At 41.3% G+C, this 19,801-nt stretch overlaps 1 protein-coding gene across 7 annotated transcripts in view; it reads right to left on the bottom strand.

The window, feature by feature from the left end:
• Positions 1-19,801, bottom strand: part of ASCC1 (activating signal cointegrator 1 complex subunit 1) — a 107,234-nt gene that overhangs the window by 33,168 nt on the left and 54,265 nt on the right. For all 7 annotated transcript variants that reach the window (XM_040242505.1, XM_040242509.1, XM_040242506.1 and 4 more), the window contains one exon: positions 634-758. In XM_040242505.1, the coding sequence (XP_040098439.1) occupies positions 634-758 (125 nt within the window). The remainder of the gene's footprint in view (positions 1-633; positions 759-19,801) is intronic.

Genomic DNA, 19,801 nt, shown 5'->3' with positions numbered 1-19,801 from the left:
CTTTTAGATTTAGAAGGGGAAAAAAAACCATTAACACAAAGTTTCTCAACCTTGGTGCTACTGACATTCAGGGCTGAAAAATTCTTCATTATGAGGGGCTTGTCCTGTGCACTGGAGAGGGATAAGCAGTACCCCTGACCTCTATGCATTAGATGCCAGTGGCAGCCCACTCCCATTTCCGTAACTGTGACAATCAAAGTGTCTCCAGAGAATCCAAATGTCCTCTGGGAGAACAAAACTGCCCCTAGTTGAGAATCACTGCTCTAACACTTACTTTTATTAGTTAATCTTCTCTTGTTTCTGGGGGAAAAAAAAAAGCTCCCATGCATTCCTTAGGACACAGTTACACTAAAACAATTATTCGCTGTCCACCTAAAATTTACTTAGGAATCCTGCATTTTTATTTGCTACATCTAGCAACCTTATGTGTAAGAAGAGTATAAGATTTGAGAAGCTATATAGTCCCATGCATGATATGTCCCTGCCCTCTTCCACTGTACTCATATAAAACAAGATAATGGATATAAAAAAGATATGTCAGAGATCCTTTGATAGCCCATTCTCTTCAAACCCCAGGGATATCATTAGACCTTACTGGTCACAAACTGTACTGTGGTTCTATGGAGCACTTACCATTGGGGTCTTTCCTGAACAGAGTATTCATGACTGTAGCATGGAGTTTCACACTATTCCACTCTTTCACTATTAGTCCAGATGCCTGAAAACGTTCTAGCACTCGATCAACCAATTCCTGCAGCCTGTGGAAATTTAAGAAAAAAGCACAGAAACCTTAGTAAACTCCTGAACCCCGATTACAAATTCAACATTTACAGAGCATCTGCTCTGAGCCAATTCCTGCACAAGGCCCTCAAAAGAGAGGCTGCAGTCCCCACTATCATGAAATGCCCAACTTTGTGTGGGTAACAGACCTGCAAACAACTGTAGAACATCATGGTGAGTGTTAAGGGAGTGACCAACTGTATTTGGAGGGGCCAGGTTTTCACAGGAGGCTTAAGCATAGTCTTGAAGGAACATGGGAGTTTATCATCTTGGAAATCTGGTGCAAGCAGCCAGGTTCAACAGAAAGCTGCCTGAAAGAAAGTGCTTTAGTGGTCAATCCAGTCACAGAACCAAAAGCTACCATAACTGATGTGTTTCTGCCAGGATCAAGTGAGGTCTGCCACGACTCGAATAAGACATTTGCTCACTGGGAAGGAACATGCACTATGAAGATCCTGGCAGCCCTGGCCACTACATCAAAGGGGCAGAAGTGCAGTACCAATGAAGACGACGACAGGAAAATCCACAGGCACCATGACTGATGCTCCAAAGGCCCTCCAGCTGGCTCTCAGCACTGGGGCTCTGCAGCGGATGAGTTCTGTCTTGATGATGGCTGTTCACTCCAATACCTCCACCAGAAACGATTCTTGCACAAGAATTTTTCCCTTTGTTCAGGTGTTCTGATCAGCAGCTTAAAGGACTCCCTTTAACACTTCTTATAAGGCTGGTCTAGTGGTGATGAACTCCTTCGTTTTTTGTTTGTCTGAAAAACTCTTTATCTCCCCTTCAATTCTGAAGAATTTTGCCAGTTGTGCCACTGAGAAGGGGTCACTATTCCAGCAAGGGTGTGGTGGAGCAGATCTTGGTTGGAGTATTCAGAAAACAGCCATCTTATGTGACCACCCACTTATCTGATGGTGAAGTTCAGCCTGTGGTTTTTACATATTGTGCCCAAACGTCCACCCTGGGCCTGGTGAGGTTCTCTCTGAACACAGGTGTTGACGGGGCGGGGGGTTCTGCATCAAGTGACAGAATGGCACATCTGGCCATGAGCACAGAGAGCAAGCAGCGTGTTCCTTTCCACTTGTCCCTTGTTTTTTTTTTTTTTTTTTTTTTTGAGATTTGTACTGCACTCTAACTTTCTTGGCTCAAAATCTTTCATTCGTCACCAGTGTACTAATGAACAGATTTCACTTTTTTTAGCTTTTACATGTTAGGTGTACATACTAGTAATGCTCTTTGTATCACACACCACCTCTTTTCCCAGATGCAAGTGGCCCTGAGACATCTGGAGGGTTTGTGAATCTTCCACTGCTTCTTGGGCCACGTGTGTGTGCTCACTCGTGTCCAATTCTTTGCGACCCCATGGACTGTAGGCCACCAGGCTCCTCTGTCCCCATGGACTGTAGGCCACCAGGCCACCTTGCTCCTCAGGCAAGAATACTGGAGTGAGTTGCCATTTCCTACTCTAGGGGATCTTCCAGACCCAAAGATTGAACCTGAGTCTCTTGCGTCTCCTATACACTGGCAGGTGGATTCTCTACCACTGTGCCACCTGGGATGCACGTGGCCTGTGGTAAAACACTGTGGCCCAGTGAGTGGCTTCTCTTTGAGGAGGCTGGATGGGTCTGTTTTATGTGAGATGTGGGTCAAGCTCACTTTGCATGGCCCACTTGTGGGAGTTTTCCTGAGGCCACGGGGCAGAATCTGTGGTTGCAACAGCTGAGTTGCCCAACGCCTATATCCACAAGTTCAGCAGCCTCTGGTACCCCTATCTCCCAGTTATAGAACATGGGCAAAACAATCATTTTCTGCTCGCACTCATACACTGAAGCAAGAGGGGGTTATCCTCCCGTAGAGATTAACTCAGAAGCACAAAGAATTCTTTTCCCTTTCATGTTTTTCAGGCTCCAAAGTTCCAAATTAATATTTTTATAATTCTAACTTCACCTTAATTGTTTTTATTAAATGTCGTCTACTAACCAAAAATATTTAAACATGAATAAGCCCCCTGATACAAAGAGCTGACTCATTAGAAAAGACCCTGATGCTGGGAAAGATTGAAGGCAGGGGGAGAAGGGGATGACAGAGGATGAGATGGTTGAATGGCAACACCGACTCAATGGACATGAGTTTGAGCAAGCTCCAGGAGATGGTGAAGGACAGGGGAGCCTGGCGTGCTGCAGTCCATGGGGTCTTAAAGAGTCAGATATGACTGAACAACTGAACAACAACAACAAGCTATAATTAATAATAATAAAATAAATATCCATACCCTCACCACTGACCTCCAGAAATAGAACACAGGGCTGGGACAAGGGTGAGGTAAGTGAGATACTTGCCTGAGGCACACAATTTAAGGATGTGCCAAAAAATGCAGTAATCACAAGAACTAATTTTTTTTTTATAAAAGAGATAAATAAGGCTTTAATGAAATACTTTTAAAACTCAAAACTAATGCAAAAAAAACTCATGATGAACAAAATACCACATTTCTGAATGAAGGCAGGATCAGTATTACTGAGTTTTCCTTTTGCCTCAGTACAGTTTGGCATAGGACACACCAGAACCCAAGGATGCTTCCTGCTCTGCAGATCCCGTGACTCCCTGCCGCCTGCCACAGCATTTGCTGGGGCGGCCTCACATCCTCATACTCCTCGACATGCACACTTTCCTAGCAGGCCTCCTCCACTGAGCAGCTTCCAACTGCCGCCCCTGTGCCTTCTGTTACCTGGGCCCCACACGCCCACTTCCTCTTCCCTCCATCTATACAGATTTTAGTATCCTTCCAAGCCCAATTAAAATCCCACTTTTCCACGAAGTCTTTCTAAGTACCTAATACAACCATCCCTCGGTATCCATGAGCAAAGAGTCTGCTCTTCTCTGAAATGCTACCCCACTAAGTAGGCTCTACTTAACCTTCCCAAGGATAGTCCCTTAATGTTTCATGCTTGTCTGTCTTGTTCCCCCACTGGACTGTCTGCTCCTCAACAGCATATCTGTTTTGTATCCGCCAGAGCACCACTGTACTACGCTTTCTGTAACTACTTGCTATGATTGGTTAACTCATGCATTTGACTGATTAAAAACTGAGAACTGAATGTTAAAAAATAAAATAAGTATGGTCTTGAAAGACCATCAAAGGTTTGCAGATGAAACCAGGTAAAGAAAGACACATCAAGCAGGAGAAAGAGCGTGCAAAGATGCCAAGGCATGCAAAACCACAGCTTACCTTTAAAACTACTAATTACATAATATAACTGTAACAAGTGAGAGAAAAAGGACAGTGGAGATGAACTGAATGTAAGCAAGTGGTTGGAGAATGGGAAGCCACGGAAATTTTTTAAAAGGGAATGATGCTGTCAGATGTCCATTCATTAATCTCACACTGTGGAAGACTGGAAAATGCTTCAGAAGGGAAGGGACCAATGGTACCGAGGTCAGCTAGGTGGTATTAATAATAGAAATAATAACAAACATGATGTGTTAGGCACTATTCTAAGCACTCTGTATCTCTTAAATCATTTAATCTTCATGATAAAGTATCTCTGTCCTATCAATGAGGAAACTGAAGCACAGAGAAGTTATAAAATTTGGCCAAAGGCACATAACTAATAAGTGATATATCCAAAATGAGAACCCATGCAGTCTGGCTTCAGAGGACCACACTATAAAGGAGAAAGGAAGGAACATCTAAACATCTAAACTATTAATACTCAAAAGAGCTTGTGAGAGAGAAGCTGGGACCCGCAGACACGACAGTGTCAAGGAGAGGAAGCAGCCGAGAGCCACTCTCAGGAGCACACCTTAAATGAATGACTGGGAGCGTCGCTGACCAAGGTGGGGAGTGGTGGAGAGAGGGTTGACAGCGTGTACACTTCTGCCTGTGTGGCACTGCGCATCTAGCGGGACGTGTCCAGGAGAGAGATGGAAATAACAAGCCTGAGTCTCAAGAGAAAAATCTGGGCCAAAGACAGACTTGGGAGTCATCAGTGCAAAAACAGTAGTTAAAAGTGTGGGAAAGATGCAACCACAGGGTGAGGAGGAGTCAGAACAAGAAGACAGCTAAGATCAGAGACCTTATGGGACATTCCTATGTAAGGGGCCGAAAGGAACCCGCAAGGACAATCAATAAGGATGACTGGAAAATTACTAGAATTTTAGCAAAGTTGCAGGATACAAAACCAATACACAGAAATTACTTGCATTTATATATACTAACAATGAAAAACCAGAAAGAGAAATTATGGAATCAATTCCATTCACCTTTGCAACAAAAAGAATTAAATATCTAGGAATAAACTTACCTAAGGAGACAAAAAGAACTGTACACAGAAAATTATCAGACACTGATGAAAGAAATCAAAGATGACATAAACAGATAAAGAGATATTCCATGTTTCTGGGTAGGAAGAATCAATACTGTGAAAATGACTATACTACCAAATGCAAGCTACAGATTCAGTGTGATCCCTAGCAAATTACCACTGGCATTTTTCACAGAACTAGAACAAAAAATTTCACAATTCATATGGAAACACAAAAGACCCTGAATAGCCAAAGCGGTCTTGAGAAAGAAGAATGGAGCTGGAGGAATCAACCTTCCTGACTTCAGATTATACTACAAAGCTACAGTCATCAAGACAGTATGGTACTGGCACAAAAACAGAAATACAGACCAATGGAACAAGATAGAAAGCCCAGAAACAAACCCATGCACCTATGGATACCTTATTTTTGACAAAGGAGGCAAGAATATACAATGGGGCAAAGACAGCCTCTTCATTAAATGGTGCTGGGAAAACGGGACAGCTACATGTAAAAGAATGAAATTAGAACACTTCCTAACACCATACACAAAGATAAACACAAAATGGATTAAAGACCTAAATGTAAGACCAGAAACTATAAAACTCTGAGAGGAAAACATAGGCAGAACACTCGATGACATAAATCAAAGCAAGACCCTGTATGACCCACCTCCTAGAGGAATGGAAATAAAAACAAAAGTAAACAAGTGGAACCTGATTAAACTTAAAAGCTTTTGCACAGCAAAGGAAACTATAAGCAAGGTGAAAAGACAACCCTCAGAATGGGAGAAAAAAATAGCAAATGAAACAACTGACAAAGGATTAACTTCCAAAATATACAAGCAGCTCATACAACTCAATGCCACAAAAACAATCAAATCAAAAAATGGGAAAAAGACCCAAACAGACATTTCTTCAAGAAGACATACAGATGGCTAATAACCACACGAAAAGATGCTCAACATCGCTCATTATTCAGTTCAGTTCAGTTCAGTCGCTCAGTCGTGTCCGATTCTTTGCGACCCCATGAATTGCGGCACGCCATTAGAGAAAGGCAAATCAAAACTACAGTGAGATATCACCTCACACCAGTCTGAATGGCCATCATCAAAAAGTCTACAAACAAATGCTGGAGAGGGTGTGGAGAAAAGGGAACACTCTTGCAGTGTTGGTGGGAATGTAAATTGATACAGTGACTATGGAAGATGCTATGGAGATTCCTTAAAAAACTAGGAATAAAGCCACCACATGACCCAGCAATCCCACTCCTAAGCATGTATCCTGAGGAAATCAAAACTGAAAAAGACACATGTATCCCATTGTTCAGTGAAGGACTATTTACAACAGCTGGAACATGGAAGCAACCTAGATGTCCACTGACAGATGAATGGATAAAGAAGTTGTGGTACATATACACAATGGAATATTATTCAGCCATAAAAAGGAACATATTTGAGTCAGTTCTAATGAGGTAGATGAACCTAGAGCCTATTATACAAAGTGAAGTGAGTCAGAAACAGAACAATAAATACCGTATTCTAATGCATATATACAAAATCTAGAAAAACGGTACTGAAGAATTTATTTGCAGGGCAGCAATGGAGAAACAGACATGCAGAACAGACTGATGGACATGGGGAGAGGGGAGGAGAGGGTGAGATGTATGGAGAGAGTAACACAGAAACTTACATTACCATATGTAAAACAGATAGCCAACGGGAATTTGCTGTATGGCTCGGGAAACTCAAACAGGGGCTCTGTATCTCCCTAGAGAGGTGGGATAGGGCAGGAGATGGGAGTGAGGTTCAGAAGAGAGGGGACATATGTATACCTATGGCTGATTCATGTTGAGGTTTGACAGAAAACAACAAAATTTTGTAAAGCAATTATCCTTCAATTAAAAAAATAAATTTAAATTAAAATAAGGATGAGGAACAAGAAAACAAAAACTTCAGAAAGGCTTAAAGGAGAATTACAAAAGGTGGGGGGGGGTGGTGAAGGGAGGAATACTCAGTAAAGTACAATGCTATAGAAAAGTAAAGTAAGAAAGGAGCAAAAGATGCCTACTTATTTCTTAAAATCATAACATTATTTGTTAGAGCAGTTTCACTGGCATACTGGCAATAAAAGCCTTACTGCAGAGGACCAAGGGAGAGGCCAGTGAGACAGGGAAGGGATATGGGCACATAAACTCAAGAAACTTACAAGGAAGGGAAAAACTTATTGCCTTGGTAACTAGATAAAGAATCAAGGGTAGGTTATTTGCGTTTGCTTTCAATGAGGAGAAAGAGTTGAAAAATGCTTACTGACAAGAAAACGATCCAACAGAGATGGAAGATGAAACCTTAAGCAAGAGAGGGGATTGACAGAACAAGATCTCAAATGAGACAAGAAGGGCTGCTGTGTCACAGGTGACAGGAACACAGAGATGAGCGGAACAAGTCCCTGCCCTAGGGTGGCTTACACTCTGGTGGAAGGAGACAAACAATAAACAAACACGCACAAAATATCAAAAACAAGTAAGCCAAACAAGACCGGGAGCTGACTGTGGCTCAGATCATGAGCTCCTTATTACCAAATTCAGACTTAAATTGAAGAAAGTGGGGAAAACCACTAGACCATTCAGGTATGACCTAAATCAAATCCCTTATGATTACACAGTGGAAGTGAGAAATAGATTTAAGGGGCTAAAGCTGATAGATAAAGTGCCTGATGAACTATGGATGGAGGTTCATGACACTGTACAGGAGACAGGGATCAAGACCATCCCCATGGAAAAGAAATGCAAAAAAGCAAAATGGCTGTCTGGGGAGGCCTTACAAATAGCTGTGAAAAGGAGAGAAGTGAAAAGCAAAGGAGGAAAGGAAAGATATAAGCATCTGAATGCAGAGTTCCAAAGAATAGCAAGAAGAGATAAGAAAGCCTTCCTCAGTGATCAATGTAAAGAAATAGAGGAAAACAACAGAATGGGAAAGACTAGAGATCTCTTCAAGAAAATTAGAGATACCAAGGGAACATTTCATGCAAAGATGGGCTCAATAAAGGACAGAAATGGTAGGGACCTAACAGAAGCAGAAGATATTAAGAAGAGGTGGCAAGAATACACAGAAGAACTGTACAAAAAAGATCTTCATGACCCAGAAAATCACAATGGTATGATCACTCACCTAGAGCCAGACATCCTGGAATGTGAAGTCAAGTGGGCCTTAGAAAGCATCACTACGAACAAAGCTAGTGGAGGTGATGGAATTCCAGTTGAGCTATTTCAAATCCGGAAAGACGATGCTGTGAAAGTGCTGCACTCAATACACGAGCAAATTTGGAAAACTCAGCAGTGGCCACGGGACTGGAAAAGGTCAGTTTTCATTCCAATCCCAAAGAAAGGCAATGCCAAAGAATGCTCAAACTACCACACAATTGCACTCATCTCACACGCTAGTAAAGTAATGCTCAAAATTCTCCAAGCCAGGCTTCAGCAGTACATGAACTGTGAACTTCCAGATGTTCAAGCTGGTTTTAGAAAAGGCAGAGGAACCAGAGATCAAATTGCCAACATCCGCTGGATCATCAAAAAAGCAAGAGAGTTCCAGAAAAACATCTATTTCTGCTTTATTGACTATGCCAAAGCCTTTGACTGTGTGGATCACAATAAACTGTGGAAAATTCTGAAAAAGATGGGAATACCAGACCACCTGACCTGCCTCTTGAGAAACCTGTATGCAGGTCAGGAAGCAACAGTCAGAACTGGACATGGAACAACAGACTGGTTCCAAATAGGAAAAGGAGTACGTCAAGGCTGTATATTGTCACCCTGCTTATTTAACTTCTATGCAGAGTACATCATGAGAAACGCTGGACTGGAAGAAACACAAGCTGGAATCAAGATTGCTGGGAGAAATATCAATAACCTCCGATATGCAGATGACACCACCCTTATGGCAGAAAGTGAAGAGGAACTAAAAAGCCTCTTGATGAAAGTGAAAGAGGAGAGTGAAAAAGTTGGCTTAAAGCTCAACATTCAGAAAACAAAGATCATGGCATCTGGTCCCATCACTTCATGGGAAATAGATGGGGAAACAGTGGAAACAGTGTCAGACTTTATTTTTGGGGGCTCCAAAATCACTGCAGATGGTGACTGCAGCCATGAAATTAAAAGACGCTTACTCCTTGGAAGAAAAGTTATACCCAACCTAGATAGCATATTCAAAAGCAGGGACATTACTTTGCCAACAAAGGTCCGTCTAGTCAAGGTTATGGTTTTTCCTATGGTCGTGTATGGATGTGAGAGTTGGACTGTGAAGAAAGCTGAGTGCCAAAGAATTGATGCTTTTGAACTGTGGTGTTGGAGAAGACTCTTGAGAGTCCCTTGGACTGCAAGGAGATCCAACCAGTCCATTCTAAAGGAGATCAGCCCTGGGTGTTCTTTGGAAGGAATGATGCTAAAGCTGAAACTCCAGTACTTTGGCCACCTCATACGTAGAGTTGACTCATTGGAAAAGACTCTGATTCTGGGAGGGATTGGGGGCAGGAGGAGAAGGGGACGACAGAGGATGAGATGGCTGGATGGCATCATGGACTCGATGGACATGAGTTTGAGTGAACTCCAGGAGATGGTAATGGATAGGGAGGCCTGGCATGCTGCGATTCATGGGGTCACAAAGAGTTGGGCATGACTGAGTGACTGAACTGAACTGAACAAGATATCAGGTGGTGCTAAGCACCATGAAGAAAACAAAATGGAAGAGAGAAGAAAGGGTCTGATGGTGAGTGTACTATTTTAGACACGGTGATCGGGGATGGCTTCCCTGATAAAGTGACACTTGAGCATAGACCTCAGGGAACAGCATTTCAGAGAAAGGGAACAGCAGATACAGTCATCTGAGGCATGACAGAGGAACAGTAAGAAGTCAGTGTATGGAATGAAGCTGTGCGGAGACGTGATGAGGCGGGAGGACCAGGTCACGGGGGTTTCCCTAAGGCTCTTTAGGCCTCTGTAAGGACTTGTCTTTTAGTCCAGGTGAAGTAATGAGCTTTTGCAGAGTTTTCAGCAAAAGAAGGACATAATCTGACTGACATTTAAAAGGAAACCTCTCACAGCCATATGGAGGACAGAGAGTGGTGGGCAAAGAAGGAAGCAGGAAGGCAGCCCAGAGGCTGCCGCAACCCAGGTGGCGGGCGTGGCACCAGCGCAGGTGGTGAGGGGCTGGTGGCTTTTCTAATACATTGCAGTCAGGAGTCAAAGATAATGATTCTAAAAGAATTTTTGCCCTGAACAACTGAAAAGAGTGTATATCAAAGAATAAACCATACTCCCGGATCATGAGAAATTCTGTGGAGAGAGAAGGGCAGTGATGAAACAGAGACAGGCAGAAGCAGGCTATGAAGGCTCCTGTGTGTCACGCAGGGCAGCTGCAGTCTTGGCAGGCCTAAGAAAGCAAGGTGAGAAGCAAGATACACGAGGGGAAAACTAAAGGCATGGAAGCAAGTTAAAACAGATGCTGTGCTTCCTCGCATAGCTGTCTTAATCTTTTTCTGATTACAAAAATAATACGCTAGTTATAAAAAACAATGGAAAGTGCAGAAAAGGATAAAAAGAAAAAAACTTTACCATCCACAGATAAAACACTTATTTGGGGGTTAGATAATTTTTAATTCTTTTGCTACAGACACATATCAATTTCAAAAAGACCAAACAGTTTTCTGTAACCTGCTTAATTAATAAACCCTGAATATTTCCCCATGATATAAAATATTCTTCTCAAGTATTTAAACCAGTATTTTAACCAAAAGGGTTAACCAATAATACATTAATAAGGATGGAGAAAGAGGACTGATTCAAGAAAATGACTTTGTTCCTACATTCCTAAAGGGAAAATAAAATATATTCACAATGCACATAATCTGATTTTGCAGTTAATTGATTTAATTAACTGTGCATGTGGCTCTCCAAGCCAGGACCTATATTATCATGTCTAAAGTTTCTGATTAACTAACACCACCTCATAAACTTTAAAATATTTGAAAATATTGCAACAAGTCTAAACATAATCAAGCACTGCAAAATTCCCCTCAATTTCAAATCACAACAGAATGATGCCTCCCTGTTCCTTCTTGCCTATTAAAGAAGTGGATAAGGAGCTCAGATGGAGAGAAACAAGCAAGCATGTTAATACCAGAGGAAGGAAATTAAATTGATCAAATGAAAGAGTCCAGTTTCCAGCTTTGTCTTTCTGGAAAATTAAGACTCCTGCCAAACTTACAGACTCAGAACCTTGAAGAGACTGAAGTCCTTTAAAATGTCCTACTGTAACCTGCTCATTTTAGACAAGAGGAAATGAAGCAGACAGGTTGAGGTGCTCAGTCATGACAGAGAGAAAGGGACTCCTGGCAGCCAGTGCTGCTCTGCTATCAATTAACTGTGCACTCCATGAAGCTGGCTCTTTATCTTATTCACTGCCTTATCCTGGCACCCAAGGATTAACTGGCACCCAAGTTAATGCCTAACGGGCAAATCATCAGTGCTCGATGAATAGCTGTTGCAGGTATGTATGCATGAATTCAAAGATGACAAATCTTTGGAGATCTACTAAAAGAACTTAAGGGTGCTTAGAAACACACACTAAATTTCAGGCTGCTGTCACGGATACTACATTTGACAGTATGTCAGTATATTTCTAACAGTATAGTCTTTCAATTCCTACTTCACTGATCCTTTCCTGGTTGATTATGAAAGAGTCACAAAGCTTCTCTATGCCTTTGCATCCTCATAAGCGAATTAAAAATAACATAGAGTTGCTGTGAGAAAAATAAATTATTTTTAAGCAGTTTTATCATTTTGACAGAACTGTGTGTTTGAAAACAGAAGCCAGTTATTAATGTCTTGAATCTGCACTTACTTTAAAGGCTTATCAGCACTCAAACATTCCAGAGGCTTGGAGATGTACAGCAGAATGATCACTGACTCCCTAGAAAGTACAAATTCCAGACTTTTGTTTGCCACCCCCTCTCCAATTAAACTCAGTTCTATCCAATTCACATTTCCTGAGTGCTCACTGTATACAAGGCATTATGCCAGTCACTAAAAGAATTAAAAACTAAGCAAACACAGCTCTTGTCATTAAGGAGCTTACAACCTATTAAAATAACTATAAAGAGGACGCTGGTAATGACACAAACAATACAAAGTGCTTTGGTAATTTAAAGATGGAAGACAGTACTGTTAGGTTGAGACCAGAAAAGGCAACCAGGAGGATGGGGTGAGAAGAGGAAGTTAACCAGACTCACTTCACCTTTGAAAAATCAGCTGAATAAGTAAATCACTTAAATAAACAAACATTCACTGAACATTGACTATAAGCCATGAATTATAAAAGCTAGTGGATACATAATGCTGAAATAAGACACGTTCTGCCCCCAAGAATCTTAAAGTCTACTTGAGCTTTAAGGAAGGATAGCAAGAAGGACAGAAAGAGATGAGGAGCAACACAGAAATTTTAGCCGTAAGAAATGACATTAAGAAAGAAACAAAGGATCGTCAACCAGCAGTGAAGCTGGCTAGGGCTTGGGGCAAGTGCAAGATAGTGGAAGATCAAGTTGAAATATTAAGTTGGTTTCATCCTGCAAGATCTTAACTACTAGGCTGAAGAATATGAACTAATTCAAAGAACGATGTAAAAGGATGGGAGATTTTTCAGTAATATTAAGTCCTATTGTATATAGGTTAAAGCTTGGAAAGGCTGATGTAGTAGTAGGACCTATACACAGTGACATAAAAGTAATGTCTAAGTAATGTTTCTGGAAAAGAAGTACAGAATAATATGTATCATGTGGTCCAGTTTGTATAGAGCAGTATGCACAGACAGTGACTCTCAGCAGTATCTGCTCTGCTTACAATCTATCACAGAAGAATACAGGGAAAGTCAGGGCAGGGGGAAAGGGAGCCATTTAATTTTCATTTTAGCAATCTGGGAGGCTTTAGTTTTTTGAGAGAAAATATGAAAGGAAGATGGCAAACTGGAAGACAGGACAGTGATGCTGGGCTGCACAGTTGTAGAATTTAACTGCATTTTTCTCATCTTTTCACCAAACTTCTCAAAAGAGTGGTCTGTCTCCAATTATTCTTCATCTCCCTTTTCTGCCCCATGAGCACAGGCTTTACAGTCAAACTCATTTGGGTCAAACCATAATTCTATCACTTACATGCACATACTGATTAACTACTGACCTCGGTATGATGAAGTATACCTGGTATATCTGAGCAAGTGTAACACTTGCCTGCTTTACCAACATTTTAATTAAAAAAAAAAACACTTACTGATAAGCTAAAAGAAAAAAAATTACTATCATAAAATAGCCACTGATAAGATGTTTATATATTCAGACTAACTAGTGTATCTCTCTCTTGCTCGCTCTTTCCACTTTTGAGGGGGGAAAAGTAAATGTATATTTACAAATTGTACAACAAACCCTCTGCCCTCCAAGGATTTAAAGTCTACTTGAGGAAAAAGGACAGTAATATGGAAAGACAGCACTTAGACATGAGTTTTTATTTCACTTTTGTTTTTTAAGATGTTTTTTAAAACGAGCAATTAATTCCAGGTTGACAGCCATTTTCTCTAGAAAACAGCCCACTGTCTTCTCGCTTCCACTGTTAATACTGAGAAGTCTGCAGTCCTGGTAACAGTCAATCCTCCATAGATGACATCTTTTAAACTCTTCTGCCTTCAGTGTTCTTCACTTCCATTGTGATTTATCTTGATATGGATTTCTTTGTATTTACTGTGTGTATTTATTCTTTTTTTCTCTTATCTTTGCTACTGCCTCAATCCAAGCCCCTCTCATCTCTTCATATGGACATCTCATGTGACCCTACCACTCCCTCATTATGCTTCATCCACACTGGAATTTGCTGGGGGTTTTCCTGTCACCGGGCTGCTGCTCCACATTTTCTTTTGCCTAGAACTTCCTACCATTCCTTTGCCTGCAAATTCTCTCTTTTAGACCTCAATTCAGTACCAACTCCTCAAAGAGGCTTTCCTTAATCCTGCCCTCCTGCAGTCTAAATTGTCATATTTTCTGTCTTTAAAAGAGCACTATTTTTCCCCTGCTTCACCTTTGTCACACTTTGCAATGACATATTTATGTATTATTTATTAACATCTGTTTTCTCCATTAGTCTGTAAACTACAAAGCAGGCAATGACTTTATCTGGCTTTACTCATCATTCTATATTCACAGCCTAGCACAGTGCCTAGCACAGAGCAGGCATTTAATAAAGTTTTATTGTATAAACAAACGACCAAAGATCAATGTTCCTTTCACATGGTGTATAACACTGCCTCTAGATCTGTACTTGGCATTTATTCCCTTTTCCTAACATGCTACTCCCTCAGCTGGTAAATTCCTCATTCAGTAAAGAAACCTCCTTTCTGAAGCCTTCCTTTACAAAATTTGCATGCACAGAGGCATAGTTTTGCTGTTCATCCATGCACCTCCAGAATCTCAGTAACAGTCTTCACCCTAGCGTATTCTGAAGTGAAGTTAAGTCGCTCAGTCGTGTCCAACTCTTTGCAACCCCGTGGACTGTAGCCCACAAGGCTCCTCTGTCCATGGGATTCTCCAGGCAAGAATACTAGAGTGGGTTGCCATTTCCTTCTCCAGGAGATCTTCCCAACCCAGGGACTGAACCTGGGTCTCCCGCATTGTAGGCAGACTAGTTACTGATATCTGCCTCATCCATGAGAAAGAATGCCTAGGGTCTACTGCACCTCACATCCTGGGCACTTGAAAAACGCCTGAGGGAAAAAAGGACTGGAAATGCCCTGCAAGATGGAAAAACTGATGGGGTCAGGTCTTTGCGGAGATAAGAAGGAATGAGGTCCCAGGGCAAATAAAGGGTTAGCTTCATGAGAGATAATGCATGCTGTACTTCAGAATGAGTGTGAAACTGAATGGGGTGGGTATGATGAAAACAGGAAGACTGTGAGGGAAAAAGGAAGGAAGTTGCCTTGGCTTCACGTGCTCAGTTTAACGTGAGGAAGATATTCTTCTAGAGGGGCAAGGGTGGAGGCCTGAGAGAGTAAGAGATAGGACAGAACAGCCGCTGTGTTCACTGCTTAGTCTTAGCAACACTTGACTACTGAGCAATGAGTAAAACGGTTGAATGCAAATGCCCTACACAGTCAAGGCTTTACAAAATGTACGGATCTAACAATAAGTGTAGCTATACTATCTCAGCTCTGTTTTCAGAGGAAAAATCTGATCTAAGTGGTTCCATTCTTTTGAAGGTCAGGTACTTCACGGTCTAGCATTTTAAGGGAATCTTTGATTTAAAAATGTATAAAACCATACAGAAAAAGCTGAGTATGTTTAATTACAACAAGGCCTCTCCTCCATGACTGCATTGAACAGTGTCTCTTCACATAAAAAAACACAAATGATTGGATGTACTTTAAAAACAGAGCTCTGTCTTACTCATTTCTCTATCAATTTACAGTCTTGCAAAATACCTTGCACAAAGGAGACCTTCAAATAGTTTTAATGTTGAGTTAAATAAGAGATACATAAAGTCCCTTAGACACTGCAATCTGGGGAGTGGTAGGATTATTCCAATTATTTTGGGAAAGTGAAGTCGCTCAGTCGTGTCCGACTCTTTGCGACCCCATGGACTGTAGCCTACCAGGCTCCTTCGTCCATGGGATTTTCCAGGCAAGTGTGCTGGAATGGATTGCCATTTCCTTCTCTAGGGGATCTTCCCAACCCAGGAATCGAACCCGGGTCTCCCGCATTGCAGGCAGACGCTTTACCTTCTGAGCCACCAGGGAAGCCTTATTTTGGGAAGGCGCAGGTATTTCCAGGAATTGGGTCACCATCCACATGTTGACCTTTTATGTCTGGCCTTCAAACTGGTGGCTCAGATGAAGATAAAGAATCTGTCTGCAATGGAGGAGACCCAGGTTGGATCCCTGGGTTGGGAAGACCCCTGAAGAAGGGAATGGCTACCCACTACACTATTCTTACCTAGAGAATTCCATGGACAGAGGAGCCTGGCTGGCTATAGTCCATGGGGTCGCAAAGAGTCAGACACAACTGAACAACCAACACACACTCTGGAACTGTCATGGAGCTGGTGGGTGTCTCACTTAGCTAATGCTAATATATTACAATGAGGTTACAATAAGGCTCAAGGTCCACTGGAAGCCAAATCTTCTGCCTTCTTCTACATAGTTGGTTATAACCAGCTTTTGTCATGCCCTATGGCTACATCCTTTTATATGGTTCATGAGGTTCTCATGGCAAGTATACTGGGGTGGTTTGCCATTCCCTCCTCCAGTGGATCACATTTTGTCAGAACTCTCTGCTATGATCTGTCCATCTTGGGTAGCCCTACACGACATGGCTCATAGCTTCATCGAGTTACACAAGCCCCTTTACTTCAACAAGGCAATGATGCAAGCTGGATGAGTTACAAGCTGGAATCAAGATAGGCAGGAGAAACATCAACAACCTCAGATATGTGGATGATACCACTCTAATGGCAGAGTGAAGACGAACTAAAGAGACTCTTGATGAGGGTGAAGGAGGAGAGTGAAAGAGCTGGCTTAAACTAAATATTAAAAAAAAAAAAAACTAAGATCATGTCATCGAGCCCCATTAGTTCATGGCAATTAGAGGAGGGAAAGGTGGAAGTAGGGACAGATTTCCTCTTCTTGGGCTCTAAAATTACTGCAGATGGTGACTGAAGCCTTGAAATCTGAAGATGTTTGTGGCTTGGCAGGAAAGTTATGACAAAGCTAGACAGTGTGTTGAAAAGCAGAGAGATTATTCTGTGGGCAAAGATCTGCATAGTCATGGCTGTGGTATTCCCAATGGTCACGTATACTTGAGAGTTGGACCATAAAAAAGGCAGAACAGCGAAGAACTGATGCCTTCTAACTATGGTGCTCAAGAAGACTCCTGGGAGTCTCTTGGACAGCAAAAAGATCAAACCAGTCAATCTTAAGGGAAATCAACTCTGAATACTCATTGGAAGGACTGATGCTGAAGCTGAAACTCCAGTATTTTGGTCATCTGATGCAAACAGCCGACTCATTGGAAAAGTCCCTGATGATGGAAAAGATTGAGGGCAGGAGAAGAGGGTATCAAAGGATGAGAAGATTGAATGGCATCACCGATGCAATGGACATGAACTTGGATAAACCTTGGGAGATGGTGAGGGACAGAGGGGCCTGGCATGCTGCAGTCCATGGGGTCACAAAGAGCTGGACATGACTGGGCAACAAAGCCTATGTCATTCTTTTAAAGGCTGTGCCCTACCCTCTTCCCTCCCACTTTGGTTGGATTTGTGAGAACAAGGGTACATTCACCTCCTAAGACCCTTCCTTTCCATTAATGTAAGGACAAATTATGTCTGAGCACTGTCTTCAAAACACATCTAGCTTCTATAGCTCTTATTTTCCTTCACATTTCAAAAAGCAATTCTTTTCTATACTTGACAGTTGACATCAAGTTGACATCACTTTGCCAAAAAAGGTTCATATAGTCAAAGCTATGGTTTTTCCAGTAGTCATGTACGGATGTGAGAGTTGGACTATAAAGAAGGCTGAGCACCAAAGAACTGATGCTTTTGAACTCTGGTGTTGAAGAAGACTCTTGAGAGTCCCATGGACAGCAAGGAGAGCAAGGCAGTCAACTCTGAATATTCACTGGAAGGCCTGATGCTGAACCTGAAGCTCCAATACTTTGGCTACCTGATGCCAAGAGCTGACTCACTGGAAAAGACCCTGATCCTAGGAAAGGCTGAGGGCAGGAAGAGAAAAGGATGACAAAGGATGAGATGGTTGGATGGCATCCCTGACTCAATGTATGTGAGTTTGAGCAAACTCCAAGAGACAGTGAAGGACAGGGAAGCCTGGCGTGCTGCAGTCCATAGGGTCACAAAGAGTCAAACATGACTTAGCGACTGAACAACAAAATACTTGAAAGACCTTCTATAGAACTAAGGATCTAACCATTAAACATACTCAATGGAAACACTCAAAATAATGATTCCATTACCCTTACTTAATGAACACCCTCTCTTCCCTGGGAGCCACCTCAAATAGGGTAAACCAGAACTGTGCAGTCTATGATATATGTATGGTAAAACAGACTCGAAGCCCTAGATTAGGAAAAATTCACTATTTTATTTAATGAAACACTGTAATCCATGTAAATTTTCCATATAGCTTCATGTTAACTGCCTAACTATACGCTATCACAGATTTTAGTCTCCCAACAGTAAGGTATTGACAAAAATTAAGACTTGAAACAGAGAATAAGGAAATGACAGAGGTTGGGCTGAGTCGCTGTGATTGTCTATAAAATTACAAGGTTTATCAAGGAAATAAAAAACATGACTTTAAAGCATTTTTAAAAGTGAGTCAGCCCCAAAGAACTGAAAACAGCTCTATTCACAATAGCCAAAAGGTGGAAACAGACCCAAATGCCCATCAACTGATGAATAAACAAAATGTGGTATCCTTTCATACAATGGAATATTACTTACCCATAAAAAGGAATAAGTACTGATACATGCAATAATATGGATGAATATTGAAAACATACATTGAAAGAAGCCAGACACAAAAGGCCACATACTGTATGATTCATTTGGAAATATACAGAATAGGCAAGTCCACAAAGTCACTAGACTAGCAGCTGCCAGAGGCTGGGGCTGGGAAGAGGGAAGTATAGGGGAAGGGAGAAACAGAGAGTGACTGCTTAATGGGTCTAGGATTTCCTTTTGGGGTGATAAAAATGTTCTAGAACTAGACAGTGGTGATGGTTGCACAATGCTATTAATGTACTTGATGCCACTCAATTATACCCTTTAAAACACTTAAAATGATTAATTTTATTATATGAACTTTACCACTTTCCAAAGAAATGTAGGTCACAATTTTCTATTTTATTTTAGGAATAAGAATTGGAACACAGTGTATTCTACTCAGCCGGGCATACATACACTAAAAACCGCAGGAATTCAAAGCAAGGTTTTGCTATCTATGTGTTCCTTAGCCAAGCTATTTAAGCTCTCTGAACCTCCCTGATCTATAAAATGGGTATAATAAAAGTATTTATTTTATATAAATGTTATGAAGATAAAACAGAGATAAAACCATCTAAGCACAAAGTCAGGCCCATTAAAATTGAATTGATCAATTTTATTGAATCTCAAACCTTGAGCAGGTGTCTTTTCAGTATTCTGTGTGATGAAATTAGCAGGATGTGCAAATCACTTGGACTGTATATGAGACTATATGGCTGTCTGTAGGAAAGGCATTTGCAAGCTTGTTAGATTTATAGCTCAACTAGCCTCAATGTCCACAGAACACCATTTTTGCTTCAAAGAACAACTGACAGACAAATTACGGTTATTCAGACTTAGCTTTTTGGCAGACGTTTTCTCAAAAAAGAACTTCATGGAAAACAATTACCCGCATTTTTTTTTTTCCCAATAACAAAATTCAAGCTTTCAAGTGAAAACAGGAATTTTGGAAAACATGTATCTGCTACCATGAGCTTGACAGCTTCCCATACTTAAAGATTTTAATGAAATTAGTAGTGATATTAATGTTAGTACTTTTTTCTCCAGTTTTCCTGAGATATAATTGACATTCATCACACACACAAAACTGATTCTGTACCCTTTTTTTCTTCCATTAACTCAA

This window comes from Oryx dammah, unplaced genomic scaffold, assembly GCF_014754425.2.
Source record: "Oryx dammah isolate SB20612 unplaced genomic scaffold, SCBI_Odam_1.1 HiC_scaffold_6, whole genome shotgun sequence".
NCBI classification, from domain to species: domain Eukaryota; kingdom Metazoa; phylum Chordata; class Mammalia; order Artiodactyla; family Bovidae; genus Oryx; species Oryx dammah.
This window is presented reverse-complemented; position numbering and strand designations above follow the sequence as displayed.